The sequence below is a fragment of the Empidonax traillii genome, unplaced genomic scaffold (genome assembly GCF_003031625.1).
Source record: "Empidonax traillii isolate 1590-97213 ecotype Southwest subspecies unplaced genomic scaffold, ASM303162v1 scaffold248:size1534464, whole genome shotgun sequence".
In the NCBI taxonomy this organism is placed as follows: Eukaryota; Metazoa; Chordata; class Aves; order Passeriformes; family Tyrannidae; genus Empidonax; species Empidonax traillii.
Genome location: NW_020955441.1, coordinates 686480 through 702524, shown reverse-complemented (window position 1 = coordinate 702524; position 16045 = coordinate 686480). Strand labels below are relative to the sequence as shown.

The 16045-nt window shown below is 38.9% G+C and overlaps 1 protein-coding gene across 2 annotated transcripts in view; it reads right to left on the bottom strand.

Moving 5' to 3' along the window:
• Positions 1-16045, bottom strand: part of SECISBP2L (SECIS binding protein 2 like) — a 29879-nt gene that overhangs the window by 5983 nt on the left and 7851 nt on the right. For both annotated transcript variants that reach the window (XM_027888961.1, XM_027888962.1), the window contains exons 2-16: positions 13067-13245; positions 12204-12528; positions 11547-11682; positions 10906-11135; positions 10794-10818; positions 9924-10039; positions 7938-8069; positions 7328-7411; positions 6398-6565; positions 6103-6244; positions 4266-4435; positions 3043-3175; positions 1904-2066; positions 977-1197; positions 188-342 (exon numbers count right to left, since the gene is read on the bottom strand). In XM_027888961.1, the coding sequence (XP_027744762.1) occupies positions 188-342; positions 977-1197; positions 1904-2066; positions 3043-3175; positions 4266-4435; positions 6103-6244; positions 6398-6565; positions 7328-7411; positions 7938-8069; positions 9924-10039; positions 10794-10818; positions 10906-11135; positions 11547-11682; positions 12204-12528; positions 13067-13245 (2379 nt within the window). The remainder of the gene's footprint in view (positions 1-187; positions 343-976; positions 1198-1903; positions 2067-3042; positions 3176-4265; positions 4436-6102; positions 6245-6397; positions 6566-7327; positions 7412-7937; positions 8070-9923; positions 10040-10793; positions 10819-10905; positions 11136-11546; positions 11683-12203; positions 12529-13066; positions 13246-16045) is intronic.

Below are 16045 nucleotides of genomic sequence, written 5' to 3'. Positions count from 1 at the left end.
TGAAAGCTACAGAGGTGTTGTGACTGAAAGCACAGTCTTTCAGTACTATAAAAACTGAATTTCAAAGAAAAACACACCCTAGTGAGGTCAGGGCTATTATCAATAATATATTTAGGTGTGCTCCAATTCTTTACTACAAGGAACATGATTATTTACTCCAGCCGTTTATGTGATGGGAGTTACTCACCTCAGCACCTGAGTAGTTGAAGATGCCCACAACGCTGACAGGCACCAGCTTGTTGACACAGCGGCCGAGGGCTTTGCGGCCGAGGGCAAAGACAAAGGGGATCTCCTGTTCCCGGGCCATGGCTATCACGTTATACAAAGCCTCATCTAGTCCACCTTGAAGAAACCAATTTCAAAAGACACCTAGTCAGTTAAAGTCATCCTATGGTGTGAGAACTCTCTAACCCACTTTAGCTGTAATTAGTCAGTAAAACTTCAATGCACACATCAGCAGCTCCCGTGCCCCAGAGGATAACACGGTACATTTCCAGCATAGTGAGTATAGACAAAGGTGATGTTCTGTACTCTCTACTAGTCTTGCACACAAATTAAACCAGAATGTCACAGGTCTTTTCTTGAGCAGATCATTGCTATTCTCCTGTCTCAGCAAACCTCTGTTCACATTTCTGGTTGTGGCAGGATGTGTTGGTTGGCTCACCAACCAATTCACATTCCACTTCAGCATCCAGAGCTCGGCACTCCAGGCGTGCCCAAGACTGAATGAAGTGTCACACAGAGTGTGTCTGTTCTACAGCCTCTAGTTTTCTTTAAGCTTTTCACCCCTCACGAACAAGTTTCTTCCAGAACAGAATGGAACAGAATGAACGTGGAACGGCAGTTACACAACTGGAGTCCGGAAGTGTTACACCACACATAGCAACAAATGCTTCTAACCTTGCTAATTAACACTCCTAATCAGCACAAGCAAACTGCAAACAGCTGAAGTGCACCTCTTGGTAATCATTTATACCTTTGGACTGAATTTTTTCACAGTTGGGAGATATGATGACACACTTGATCTTGTTCAGTTTCATGTGCTTAGTGACCTCACGCAACCCCATAACGAGTCTTCTCCGCGCTTTAGCTCTCATGGGATCCTTCTGGTAAATCCGTTCCTGGAAGCTGACAAGCTCTTGCAGTAAGAGAGTCACACACTCATCTATTTCTTTACTTAGAACTTGGTTACAGTATCTGTCAATGCCAAAAACAGTCACACATGTCAGCATAGCTAACTCACAAATATTAGCACAGCATATAACCAACACTGGTACAAAGCCTTTTTCAAATAAAAATAATTTTACTTCCTCAGAACAGTTATTAAGATTTCCTTGAGATCTTTAAAAGGATTTAGAAATCAAGCTGCAAACTCTAAGTTAAAAATACATCCTGAAAACGTTTTTATTTGTAGTAACATCCCTTACCTCAAGAAGCCAATCTAAAATAATATAAAACCCCAAACACATACTCCAATAAGTGCCCCAAGCCACTAATCTTTTTCTTAATTTATACTTTATAAGGATATATTAATAATAAAGCCGTAATACATATTAAGAGTCACTACTACAGTATTTTCAGCATTCCTAAGTATTCCTTCCTTTCCCATCCAAAGCATACATTTTAAGAAAATATTTTTTAGAGAATACTCTCACCTTGTTTATTTGCTGTGGAAACCAAAAGACCTAAAGTGAACGTGTGTACATATATACACACATTTGTATACAAACATGCACAAGCAATCATTTAGGGGAAAAAAAAAGAAAATGCTTGCAGAACCTTCTATTTCTAAAAGGGAAGCTTATGTTCATTAAGCTCTTAAGTCTACTAAGTCTATCCACACTTAAACAAGGGTGACTCAAGTGCAAGCCCTGAATTTATATTAATAATGCAAAACTCTTACTCTCTGAATCTCTTGCTGTGAATCTTGGTTATTGCAGAAGATGCCATTGGACTGCCTATTCCAGAGCTAGCAGGTGACCCCTGGGACACTGGGGTCATGCAGTATGGAGAATTCTGACTTGCTGGAGACAGGGAAGTATCACTGGGCATACTCAATCCAGTTTCTGAAAGGTAATTTTGAAACATTATAAAGGACAAATGCATTTTTTAATGTGAAAGGAACAGAATCACATTTCCTGTGCATCACTCCCTTACTTTGTCCAAATTATATTTTGAAAACTCTAAACCTCCTTCCCCAGAGGGGTAGCAGAGAGGGGGGAAAACAAAACAAGCACACACCCACCACTCAGTATGGATTGGGTAAATAAGTAATATTTGAGTATTCATTAAAAGAATCTCAAGCTTAGTTTGAGGAATTAATAAAACAGGAGGAAAAACCTGTCTAAATTCTACAAAACTCCTTCTAGTAATTCTTTACTACTTATCTAATATTCAACTAACTTATTCCTGTAATATTTAGATATTCCCACTTCGGTCAGGTGACATCCAGCAGGTCATTCAGGAGCAAAGTTAGAAAACAGTACATCTGGAATCCTGACAGACTCCTCCTTCCCCCACCACCCCAAATGTGTTTAAAAGACATGGAAAATTCTTCAGAGTTTCTCCATTGCTCAGAGTTGCTTCTGCAAATTGACAGCCCAGACATCACAGTTGACTGACAACCTGTTCAACCAACTGGAAAACCTTATTTATAGTTTGCAGCTTCCAGATCTGGAAGACTTTCAGTATGCTCATCACTAGAAAGCACTGTGATTACACGGCATGGCTGACAACAGGTCACATTTTGCTCACTTAGCAAAAATGCTATAAACTGACTGTTTGGAACATGCACTTGGGAAGTTGATTAAAAGGCTGTATGGAGATTATGTACTGAGAACCCACACTGTACTAAGCCTTCCACAACTGAGGGACAGACAAGGCAGTTTAGAAGATTTTTTTAACTTTATGAAATATTAACAAAGTTAAAAAGATAACGTCAATAAACTGTGTGGCATAAAAGAGAAAGGCAAAATAAGAAAATAAGCAGATTAGTACAACTGAGAGGGGGAGCAATGGGAGTTCAGAGATATAGAGACCAACCTTCTTGAGAGGCCAGCTCCTGGGACTGGTCAGCAGTCAGGTTTATATGAGCCTCTTTCTGTTCGTCAGAACCCAAAAGGCTGTGGTCAGCTGATAAACGGCCCTTCTTCTCTTCCCTCTCTTTCAAAATAATCTAGGAACAAAACCGACAGGCATCAGCATCTGAAAATTATACAGATACTGGCAAAGAAAGTGGCCATTTGACTGAACATGACACAAAGTTGAGTGAGTTGTTTTGAACCTTCTTAGTCATGCCAGGACAGAACCCCCCTGAAATCACAGCAGTTTCATCTTGGATCACAAAGATTATTTCACTGCATTTTACAGATGGTACACTTAACACTGACACACTTCTACATCAGTAATACTTAAACTGTTGAAAGTACTGTCACAGCTTCTTTCCGACACATAATACTCACTTATTAACAATTCCTCATCCCTATTCCTGTGAAAATGATACCCTGTGCAACCACACTCGTCATCTTTGTGAAGATTCTCTCAAGGAGAATCCTTTCTACAGAAGAAAGCACCACGCAAAGCTAAGTAGCCATGGATATACTGATATTACTGTGATGTTTAACAGCAACAAAGGCACTGACCCCAAAGAGTTTAGAAAACCTTTCTTAATAGAGAGGTGTGAATTCCTCTAATTCAGATCGTGGGCAAGTCAGAAAAAGGCTTTCACACTTGCATTTTTAGGATTCCCTTTTTTGTATTTTACCTTCTGATTTCCATACATACTCTATTCTTTGTGTACATCTCTACTTTATGAGTGCATATATATCTAGATATACTCAAGAAGTTATTTCTATATTTACTCAATTAAAAATCGTGGGTTTACTTCAAGTTCTATACTCACCTCCATAAAAAGGAGTAGGAAAAGCCTAAGTTAGCATACTACATTGCACTACAGACTAGGCATCAGCAACACGAAAACAAAGTTTTCCCATGTGTAATAGTGCTTATAGTTAAAAAAAACACAAACACCCTTGCAATCTGTATTGAGATGGATTTGTATCACCTTCAACTAATTATGGGGGTATAAAAGTTATGTTGCATGCCTAGATCCAAAGGACAGGACATCAGTTTGTCAGAACTAGAGGCAGAAGCTCACAACTCCCTTGCCCTACGCTCATGGAAACCAGTTCTCAACTAAGAAAATATCAGCTTTTATTTTTGAGATGTGACTGTGGGTCAAAACACTCCAATGCCAACACATTTACCTTTTTAAGTGCTGTAGGACGTTTCAGTTTTGCAATCTCTCTCTCTTTTCCTCTTTTCACTTTCGGGGCAGTCGAATCCAAAGGATTAAGGCAACCCATAGATGGCTGTCCCTTTGTTAAGGACTTTCTGCCGGCAGATTCTTTGGTATGAAAGGGAGCAGCACTGCCAACTAAATACAAGATAGATATTAGTTTCACCAAAAGACATGTCAGCTTTATTTCAACACTGTTTTCAGAATTTCCACTGATGAACTCTCTAAGTACATTTTCCTTCCTTGGAAAAAAAGCAGTTCATAATGACAGGAAAATTACATCATCAGATATTGTTGCTTCCAGATGGTTTTAAGATTTCTTCAACTTAGCCTCATGTTTTAGGAAGCTATGGATTCCAGGAATTATTTTAATAAACAGTAAGGAATCTCTCTCAAATGACTACGTGTAGCTTTATTGGTTAGATGATTATGATAAGATAAATTGCAAATATTTATCCAAGCATTGATTTTTCATTGTTGAAGACTTGAATAGTTGACAGGACCAAACAGATGAGAGAGTGCAGAGAGTGCAGCATGTTGTTAAGTGTATCTTCTGCCAGAAAGAGGATAAAACAAGGGCTGTCTCCAAAGGAAATGGCAACAGTTCTTTGCTGAGCTTTGTTTGATATAACCTTGCCAACTTGAATGAATGTTTGAACACTGCTGAAACTCAAGCAGGTAAATGAAGCCCCACACCAGATGGACCATGGTAACTATGTGCATAACGATGGACTCCAGGTTACGTACAAGAGCTCAGGAATGAGACTGGTGGGTTATAACGGATAACTGCAAAAGTGTCAATTCTGTATTTGTCAGTAAGCATTTAAAAAAAGCTGATTTAATATTTTATTGACGAAGAAATAGAAAAACATAATCAAGTCATTGTGTATATTTGAACTATAACTTCATATTCTGTGTATGTCTGATCTTCCTTATTTTTAAAAGGATAAAGCAGAACTACAGAAAAGTATAGAGAAAGAAATGTGGATTCTCAGAAGAGATGCTTCCACAACTAAATTAAATAAACCAGGACTCTTCAGACTAGAACAGAGATGACAAACAGAAGAATCACAGAGGAGGAAAACAGGGAGTAACAGCTCAGTCTTTGTAATACAAAGGCTAGGAAAGCTAACAAAGTTATGAGCTGGGGTATAAAAAAATACCAACACCAACCCCACACCAAAAAAAAAAAAACAGAGCACAAAGAGGAGTTTCTCCACATAGGATGTAGTAAGGTTAGAATTCACTGCCATTGGATATTATGGATGGTAGAACCATGTGACAGAAATGATGGACAGTTTCAGAAAGAAATTTAGTCTGAGAAAGCCTTGGGTCAGGAGGCCAAGAGCTGTAATCAGCAGGGATGGGAAGAATATCCTAGAGAGATATCCCTCTGTGTCATGGTCACAGGTATCCCCTCTAAGCTGCTTTCAAAGAATACTTCAATATCTTTAGTAGACATTTAGTTTGACCTAAACCAGTTCTTTTCACATATTTATTTCAGCACTGAATTACCCCTCAAGGCATGAATCCTGAGTTTTGAATAGCAGATGTTTTAAGAGACATTTAGTGTGTTCTATGTGGCCTTTCCCCATTGCCTACTACAGCTCAGAGGAAGATGGCATAGGCAGGTGAATTTATTGAGAAATGCAGTAAAAATCCCTCCACTTTCCAGGTTTTTACCATGCTTATATTCAAAAACTAAACCTTGACAGAAAAAAAACCCCAACATTTAAGATGCCCAGATCAATCAAATTTGTACTGACAAAAATGCACGTAGCAATGGTCAAGCAGATTAGAGATACCTGTGTATGAGAGGGGCCTGGTGTTGGTGATCTGACGAGCTTTCATTGCTTGCTGCTGCTTTTCAAGAGCTGCCAACATGTCACCCAAATCCAACTGAACAGGGGTCTTGCTCTTCTTTCCAGCTGCTTTTGATAAAGCCTCCTACAACAGGAACATCACGTGCCAATAAATACAGAGAAATCGTGCCTGCAACATCCTTACAAAGAGATCACTACTATTGGGAAGAAGAGGAGCACCAGGTGACTGATAATACTCCTCTTTCCCAACTGCTGGGGGGCTGAGGGTGCTGCACACCTGGAGCTTTTTCTGTTCCATGCTTATCTCTGAATACTCTTGAGCTGTTGCAAGTGCTGCTGCCAAGGCCTTCTTCTTCTGGCTTTTTGCACGCTTTGGTACAGAGGTGGTAATGGGGATTGGAGTTTGGACTATATTGATGGGAGAATTCTCTGGTAAGTCATCCAACTAGAATTTTAAACACAATGCAAACAAACCACAGTTAAAGGCCTTTCTCTCAAGGCCATAGGATACGAAGCACTCCAGAAAACAAGTCATCCAAAGCTTTCATTACCAGTAAGACATCCTAGACAAGACACTAAGTTAATAAAACTAGAAACTTCTCTATATTTCATTTTTGTATTGGAAAACTATTATACTTGGCTCCAATTACAGCTTCAGAAGGTTTTCCACTCTGATGGCTAAATAAAGAATTCACCCCCCCTCGAAGCTTTCACGTAGGACTTGGCTTTCCTGGAAAGCAGCCAAACAGATTAAGCAGGCTGTAGGCACATTTCTGTAAGCAAATATTTAGGTAGACCACATACTAAAGAAGTATCTTCCCAACAACTGCTTCCCCAGCCTTAAAGCAGATGTAGTTTATTTCAAAATGGAAATAAACTATACAATCTCTAGTTATTTTGAAAAATTGACACCAAATTACTACATATTTGAAAATTTCACAGTTTTAAGAGAAGTCTGTATCAGAGCATCAGGATGTAGCAGTGGCTTCCAACTTGGGATACTCTATGATCTAAGTCTGTGATCTCAGACAAAAATCCAGCAGTTCTTTTTTTAAGACATTTTCCCTGCACCACTTATTTTAACTGGCATATCTTTAGTATTCAAGGCTGGTAATGCAAATACCCAATAATCTTCACAATTACTGCATTATAAGTATTGTAGTAGATTTACTAAAAAAATGTTCTGCAAAACAAAATAATTGCTTACTACTTTGGGTGAAATCTTTTGCTGGATGTTACTACTTTTGCTGCTGCCATTGTCACTATTTAGCTCTGGAAATTCGTCTTCATCCTAAACAAGACAGAAATTAAGAATAAAAAGAATGGAACCAAAAGTCACCTGAGAAGCATCAACTGAAACTGTTTAAGGTAGAAAAATGAACTGAATCCCAAAGTCCCACAAGCTAGAAGGGCTTAAAAGTGGCATAAGTACAAAATGATGAAACATTAACAAAGTATTTCTGAGTCCAAATAACATTTTTCAAAAGTAACAATTAGTAAGTTTTTAATATGAAAAAAAATCCAATTACCATTAGGGGAGGATAAACCAGAACACGAATTTTTCTTCACAAGTGAACAGAAAAAGCACTCGAAAGCTGCTTATCTAATTTGTCAATCACAGATAGTTCTAAATTCTTACACTTCCCCCAACACCCAAACACAAGTCTGTCTGTACACGATGAAAGAATCATCTAAAATCAGTGCACTTCACCATGCACCTCTTGGAGCCAGATGTTTTGCAGCTTCCCCTTGAGAACATCCCTTATTCTGCACCCAGCTGGCACCACTACAAGGCAGACCCAGCTCTCCAACAGTACCTCGAAATACAGAGGCTCAGGGCTCTGCTCTGCCCTGCCTGGCTGGCTGGGAGCGAGAGGCTTCTCGTGTCGTTTCTGCAAACTCTGCCTCCTTTCTGAAGACGTGCTGTGCTCTCTGCATCTGAAACCAGACTGAGAGTAACACACACCATCAGCATTTTGCAATTTCAGTTTTCCAAGGTGTGTGTGTGGGCACAAAAAGCTCTCAGGAAAGCTCTCTCACATCTGCCAGTCAGCAACTAGGTACAGTTTTTAAGAAATTATATTGGTTAGGCTGTGCTTTGGTGTTTTGATTTTTTTTTTTTTGGTGGAGGTTTTCTGGTTTGTTTTTTTTTAGTTGGTTTTTTTTTTGTAAACGTGCACAAACATTCTACAGATAGTATCAGATTATTCCTCCCCCTCAAGGCAAAACCAGTATCTCTGTTTTCATCTCTAAATCTTTAACTTAAAAAAAAAAAAAAAAAAAAAGGTTTCTTTTGGCTCAACATGAAGAAACCCATGAGTTGCTGGTGACTATTTAACAGAAATGAATGCTGAGGAACGGGCTGTAAACACAATCACTCAGAAGAACTTTCTCCCACTACATAATTATTCTGTATACAGTAATTGCCTTTTTAACATGCTATCTATGACACTGCACATGCACACAGCTCTCCGAGGATCAGAGACATCAGTATGGTGTTATAAACATTCCTCTGTTCATTAAGTGACAGGTTGGTGGAAACCCACATGCAAGATTGTTGGCTGAAACCAATGCATGACTTGAATTTCACATTTAAACATGTATTTTGCAAGAAAATTTCCTGCTGACCTGGTAACAATTTAGTTTCAAAGGAAAATAGTTTCTAGGACAATTCTGCCTTGAGGTACAGTGAATTTGGCTGGGGTAGCCTCATTTAAAACTCTTTGTGCCAGCTTTGTTTTTAAGTATCTAAAGTAACTGCCAGATTTGGAGTCTAAACTGTGACTGGATGAAAGCAAATCTGGTTCTTCCTATTCTGCCAATGCCCCAAACCAACAACAGTGGCTTCTAAAGCCTCTGCTTTGACTACAGGTTATAAAAAGATTCAGAAGTGCTACACTGCCAGATAAAAGCATCCACAGGCTTCTTGATTTAATAAACCTGTGGACACAAAGTGGGAAGATTCAAGGAAATGTAACAGCTTCCTCTAAAAACCTAAACAGGGTGTGTCTGCACATACAGGCTCATCTGAGATGAAGCTCTCACTTCAAGCTTGGCAGTTCTTGTCTGCAATAAATGAATTCCAGCAAAAACTATGTTTTAACAAAAGCAAATGTTCCAGCCTTCTCTGTCCCCCTCTGGACCACCTGCCCCAATAAAATCTATCAAAATTAGGAAGGCCACCTTCTCCTTTCTCCTTTCATACTAATTACAGAAATTCTGTCCCACTTGAAGGAAGTTTCACAGAATAAAATGATTTTAAATTGTTAAGAAATAATAAAAATGCTAAAAATATGGTATGCTAATGTAATTATAAAAAAGTTTCAAAGACAACAGGAGTAGGAACACAGAATTCTAGTTCACTATCACAGCAGAATCTTTCTTTAGAAAGTTTAAGGTGTTTTTTTTTTTTCTGAAGTGTGAGTGGGTCAAAAACTGAACTAACTTTTCTACACCCACACAGTCTTGATTTCACAAGTTACTTTATATATGCAATATATATGCAACTTTATATACATTTGTCCTAGGTAGATACATATAAAGAACAGGCTACTGGCAGAAGACTGACAAATAAGTTTAATTCTGTATATGTATGTATTATTGATACAGAGCTAGCTCAAGAAAACATAGAAGTTTGAAATGTTCAACTGCACTTTTAGGTTGAGTTTCTACCCTTTTCATTCACTGTTTTTACTATATATTCTTTGTATGTAAATTTTATAATTCCTTTCAAATTCTGTATTTTCAGATACCTCAACACCCCTCCCCCCAAAGACTTGAGTTTGGAACCATAGACAACATACCTGTGGATTATTTCTTTGCTCAGCTTGTCTTCCACCTCTAGAAAAGGTCTGAGTTTTTTCAATCCAAGGTTTTTTTTGAGTTGCCTGGGAATTTACATTAGTCCAACTTATACCAGCTGAAAGAGAAGTGCCATCTATGAAAATCTGGACTATACAGCAGAATGTATCGTAATGATACACATGCCACCAGAGCCAGAACATAATTTTTATACAAACAGTTCTCTGAGAAAGTCTAATTCTCCTGTGACAGCATTCACTTCTGCAGCTGTTTTTAGGCATGGGCAGAACTGCCTTCATGGAACACTCAAACTGCCAACAACTGATGGTCAGGAAGCATCAGACAAAGGAAATTTCAGCTGCACATTCACACCAGTTTCAGTTCAGTCACAAATAGCAGCCACCAGCATTACCTGCTACTACCAGACTGATCAGAACACTGGCTCATAGTACAGTACCTCTCTAAAGCTCCTAGAAACTATCAGTACTTCTCAAATAGGGTGAGAACTCCTTGGGTCTTTCACTACCCAGGCATGAACTGCAGCCCAACAGGGTAAGAAAGCTTGAGGATAAACCACAACAGAAGCACAGCTTTGTCTCAATGCTTGCACTGGAGTCTCAAGCTTTAATCTGTTAAAGAAGGCAGCTATTGACAGACCGTCAGTGACAGCTGCATCACCATCAGTGATAGCTACACACTTCAGAAAGAGGTGTCTTGTTAAGGTGGTTGGAAATCACAGTAAAGACACATCTTCAGAAGTATCTGAGCAGTTAGAACAGCAAGGTAAAGTAGAGCAGAGGTGGTATAAAGCCAAAATACAAATGTGACCCATTCAAATTTTAAAACAGCTCACCAGTTAAAACAATACTTACTTGCATTTATTGATGGTTCTACAACCTGAAAAGGAAAAAAAAAATATTTTAGTAACTTTAATTAGCCTGTCAGATAGAAATACAGTGAAGTTACTCAGTTATGTTTACATACATTCATTGCACAAGAATCTGTGTTTCTTGAAGCCATAGCTGCAGCCTGGTTATTGCCATGCTTAGGACTACAATAGCCACTGTCACTGTCAATGTCTGCTTCACTTGCTCCCTGTTCACTAGAGGACTCTGCAGCGGGGTGAGAGGTTCTTCTGCGCCTGCCCTTTGATTTCCAAAGCATTGTAGAGGCGCTCTCAGAAAGTGATTTATTAGCTATATCTGAAGGAAAGTCTTCAGGAAACAATAAAAATAAAATTACTTGTGCAGGAATTGTTAAAAGACATGAAAAACCTATACATCATAAAAACATATTGAAAATACCAAAGTCTTTTAATAAAATTAAACCAGCCTTGAAGTGAAATTATGTCTAGGTCCAACTGTTAATAATAACCAACTCCCTCAAGAAGAGTGATTCTGACAGTGGCAAAGTCTCTGCAGGTGTACCATATCATTACAGCATTATAAGGTGACATATTGAGTAGGTATCTGCAACCATCAGCATCTTTTTTCATTATCCTTTTGATCTGCAAAGACTTCTCTTAAAAGCCATGTCTAAACCAGGTCCACCCTCCTTTAGAAAAGATGGCAACTGACATGTAGTTCTACTTATTCTGTACACCCAGAACTTAAGAAACAAATTACCTGTTTGCTGTGATGCATCAACCAACAAAACAATCTTTGATCTGTTCTCAGGACCTGATGAACTCGTCTCCTTCTGAGTGGCAACATTTTTCACTGGAGGACGTTTATTTTTTATGTGCATCTGTAACTGCTGTTGCTGTTTTAAGATATTAGCCACAAAAAAGTCATATGATTTGACTTCACAGTTGTAATCAAACAAAGCAATTACAAGTCCTAATGCCCTCTACAGAAGCCACATGTTTGAAGACAAGAGATGAAGGGAAATATTCATAAAAGTACTTAATTTATTAACCTCTTTGCATTACTTTCTACATGAACTGTTCATTATGATGTGAAAGTACCAAAAAAGGGTAAAGAAAGAACCGGTATACTTTCTCTGTTCTCCAATGAAGTAATTCTAAGCTCAGATGGCACTAGCGGAGAGGCAGTGGGAATCTCCCACATCATACCTGTACACTTTATAAACTCACAAAGTATCTTACCACAGAATAGCTCTGTAGACAGTTACTCTGCTCTCTGAATAATGCCTTTTCTGCCCACCCTTCCCTCTACTTTTCTTCCAGTACTGACACACCTGCTCTGGCTCAAATGAGATACATGCTTCCTGTGCAAAGACACTTCCTTTACACTACCTATCCTATTAAAAAGCAGACTTACTTTCTGTATGGCTGGTCCCCTGTTGCTGCTCCTGCTCCTCTGACTGGCCAGTGGGAAGACCTGGCCGGCCGGGCTGGGACGCTCCGAGCATTCCGCAGTAACCGTACTTACAGCACTTGCTGTTGGAAAGGGGGCAGGATAAGGGGCAGGGAAGGGATGGTAGAAACCCATGACCTGAGCACATGGTGCTGGCATCAGCTGATAATAAGTATACTCTGTAGAAACAGGTGGCTGTGCAGATATTATAGGATAAGCAAGGTATGGTCCTGCAGGATTTGGGCTGGGTTGCTGCCATCTGATGTCATTGTTATACAGTGGAAACTGTCTGTAAAAAACCAAAGGAAAGACAACTGCTAAGTTCCTCCCCTCTTCAAGAAAACTCAGACCTTTACCACCTCCTTAAAATGTAAGTTCCTAAACTCAGCCTATTTTAGTTACATGAAGAAAAGGGGATACAGCTGCACTGAGTACTGAGTCAGTGCAGACAGTTTTGCCATGGCAGGACCCAAGCTGGACACCCAAAGCCTTGTTTCATTCAGTATCAGAGACGCAGGCACAGCCCCCCTGACTGCCCTGCAAGATGCAAGAGCACAGCACGTGACTTTGGGAGGGATTTGTACCAGATCTCTGCAGCCAGGAAAGAAAGGGCAGCAAGGAATATGAATAGAGAAAAGCAGAGGGAAGAAAATAAGAGACCAGAGACAGAAATTTCATCCTCATACATGAAGGGTCAGAAAATTAAATACCGTGAATAAAAAAAGAAGAATATACAGCCCACAGCCATTGACTCCTCTCAAGCCTACCAGAAGTTTAAACTTACTTAAAAACAGATCATCTTCCATGAAGAGCACAACCACTGTTACCTGTTGGATTGATTTTCCTGTACAAAAGGATAGCAAGTGATCAGGTAGCTGGGAATTGGAGTTGGTTCCATGCCATTAATTCCTCCACTGTCGTTGGGAAGCGCCATTGGGATCATTAGTGTTTCTGGACCCTTCTTCTGAGGAATAAATGGTTCTACTTCAGCTGACAGCTTGACATTCTTAAGAGAAGAGAAACAATGCCTTCATTAAATACAATCATAAATTGCTCGTGGAAGTTTAGATTCACGGAGTTGTACACTCAGTACCACAACCAGCAGGCAGAGGGATGACAAGGCTACAGGAGGTGGAAAACAGTTGGCAAGTGCTTCTTGCATCCTCCCAATCAATGCAGGGTGTAATACAGATCACCAGCATTTAGCATTTGTGGTAGCCTTTACAAGTGCAATACAAACACTAATTAATTTAAAAGGGACTGAAGTTCAGATCTTGCAGAGGATATACCAGTCTGAGCACAGAAAGAAGTCAAATTAGCACTGTATGTGGAGCACAGTTGTGTAGGCTTTCAGAACTGCAACCAACATATGGAAGATGTAGTAATGCCTGGCCTGCTCTACAAAGTTGACCGTGTTCCTAGGCAATTATAAAAAAACTTTTCAGCACTAAACCATAGGTTTTCTGCTAAAATAGATGGTGTATCACAGAAGAACCCCCCCTACATTCCATCTGCATAATTTTAACATACTTTCAAGTTTTAAGATTATGACTAAAGTTTGCCACAAAGAAGGCTTTAAAGACTGTTTAGCAATAGGTTTTAAAAACTGTGCTTTCAAAGAAGAGTATCTCCCCCAATCCTGAAGGTATCCTCAGTTTAAGGTGGTTTTGCCCCCACTTTTGGTTCTGTATAGCTGCATCCTGTACTTAAACAATGAAAACTACTCCATTCAATAAGGCAACTGCAGACCCAAAGCACCTTCAATTCTATATTCCACTATAAGTTCCATTCAGGTGAAAATAATTTTTTTTAACAAAGATTTCATCTTAATCCTATTTGTCTGACTTCACTACCTCATGGAGTATCAAATCCAAAGAAGATTTTCTAAACAGATAAGGATTCTGGACAATTTTCCTTCTATCTGCCTAAGAAAGAATTCCAAAGGGAACATGTAACCTGAATGAGCACATGCTCTTATTTTACAAAAAGGAGAGCCTGAAGGTTTAATGTGATGAGAACAGTCACATCCTTGCTACTACCTGCACAACAACCACATGAGCTAAATGGGAGCTCTGAAAATATCCTGCCAAGTAGTCCCACACCTTCCCAGTCCAGATCCTTGTTCTGTGTCACATCCACAATCCAGAGAGAATCTTACATCCAATACCAGAATCTCTCAGCCCCCAAAACTTACTCTTCTGAAATAAGATCCCATATTGGTTTAGCAGCAGGAGGTGGAAGAGGTGGGAGGGACAAGTCCAAAAATGTTTTGAAAACACAGTTGTCCCAGTGAGTAAGAAAAGCTACTTTTACTTGATGAGTAAGTACTTTAATGGATCAGACTGAACTAGAAACAGTGAGGTCAAGACCCGCTCATGCAAAGTACTGGATATTTGTTTAGTTAGTCTGACACACTTACATACGAGAAAGTTTAATTACTAAGCAAGACGTAGAATCATCATCAGGTAAATTACCAAACCCCTAAGTTCCACTGTAATTCAACAAATGAGCTGAAAATCAGCTGGTATTTAAGTACTTTGCTGTCATCTCCTACGAAGGGGAGAGGAAAAAACATTGTTGAGACAGTAAAAGCTCCCTAATTTTCATATAAGTATTATATGCAGTATTAAATCATCATAACTACCAGTGACTGATGCATTCTATTTTTATATTAAGGAATAATTTTCAATACATATTACTTATTATAGTAATATTAGAATTCCCCGACAATTTCAAATGCTAATCCCAAAATTTTGCTCAATTCATTCGTTTTAACTCCAAATATGACATTCAAACTAAGTAACTGTGAAACAGTCAGTCATTCTATAACAGCTTTTTGGATGACCTGTATAAGAGAAATCAAACTTTTCTTGCAGAAGGTGCTATTATATACAGCGTCTGTCTCGTTATCTTTACCCTTCCATTACCAAATTTGCTAATTCATAATTCTTTCATGAGATTTTATGCAGTGATACCTCAATTTTCACCTTTACCCATTTCCTGTAAACAGGAGTTCACCAAATAATTCCTATTTAAACATAACTGACTTTTCCCAAATGCTGTGCACTTCACTAAGGTGAGCTTTAAAAACACAGGAGAAAACTTTCTAAGTGAAATATTGTTTGGGATAGGAGACCACTGTCTGCAGGATGTCCTCGAGTACTGAGATCAAAGTCACATCCTTAACAACTTTGATGGTGGGACATTCTGCAAGCCACAGTGACCAAGACCAAAGCTTGTTTATAACTGAATTGAGAATTGAAAAAAATTACACAACATGGGGAGAAACACACAAAACTCATCAAGTGTGGAGTCCATGACTACTTCTAACCATTTCTTGAGAAGGTTCTGTGTCTTGGGACTTTTTGAAGTGTGCTAGGAAAGCAGAAACATCCCTTCCAACAAAACTAGTCTTTGATATGTTTATTTCCTAACAACATCAGTCATTTAAGGATAAAACTGTAGTAAAGAGAAGTGAAGTTCTAGTAGCAATCATGATGAAACCAAACATCTAAAAAAAAAAAAAAAAAATGGATAAAAGTGGAGTTAAGAGTGCCAGGGGAAAATAATACATGTCTTTGAAGGTGATAACAGATACTGTTCTTGTCAGAAAAGGATTTATTAATGACTGTTCTGAAAATGCTTATGGCTATAAAATGGAGATACATATGGAATATAATGCATGGAAGGATGCCCCATCCATAGAAGTGTTCAAGACCAGGTTGGATGGGGCTTTGAGCAACCTAGTGTAGTGGAAGGTGTCCCTGCCCATGGCAGAGGTTTGGAATTAGATGATCTTTAAGGTC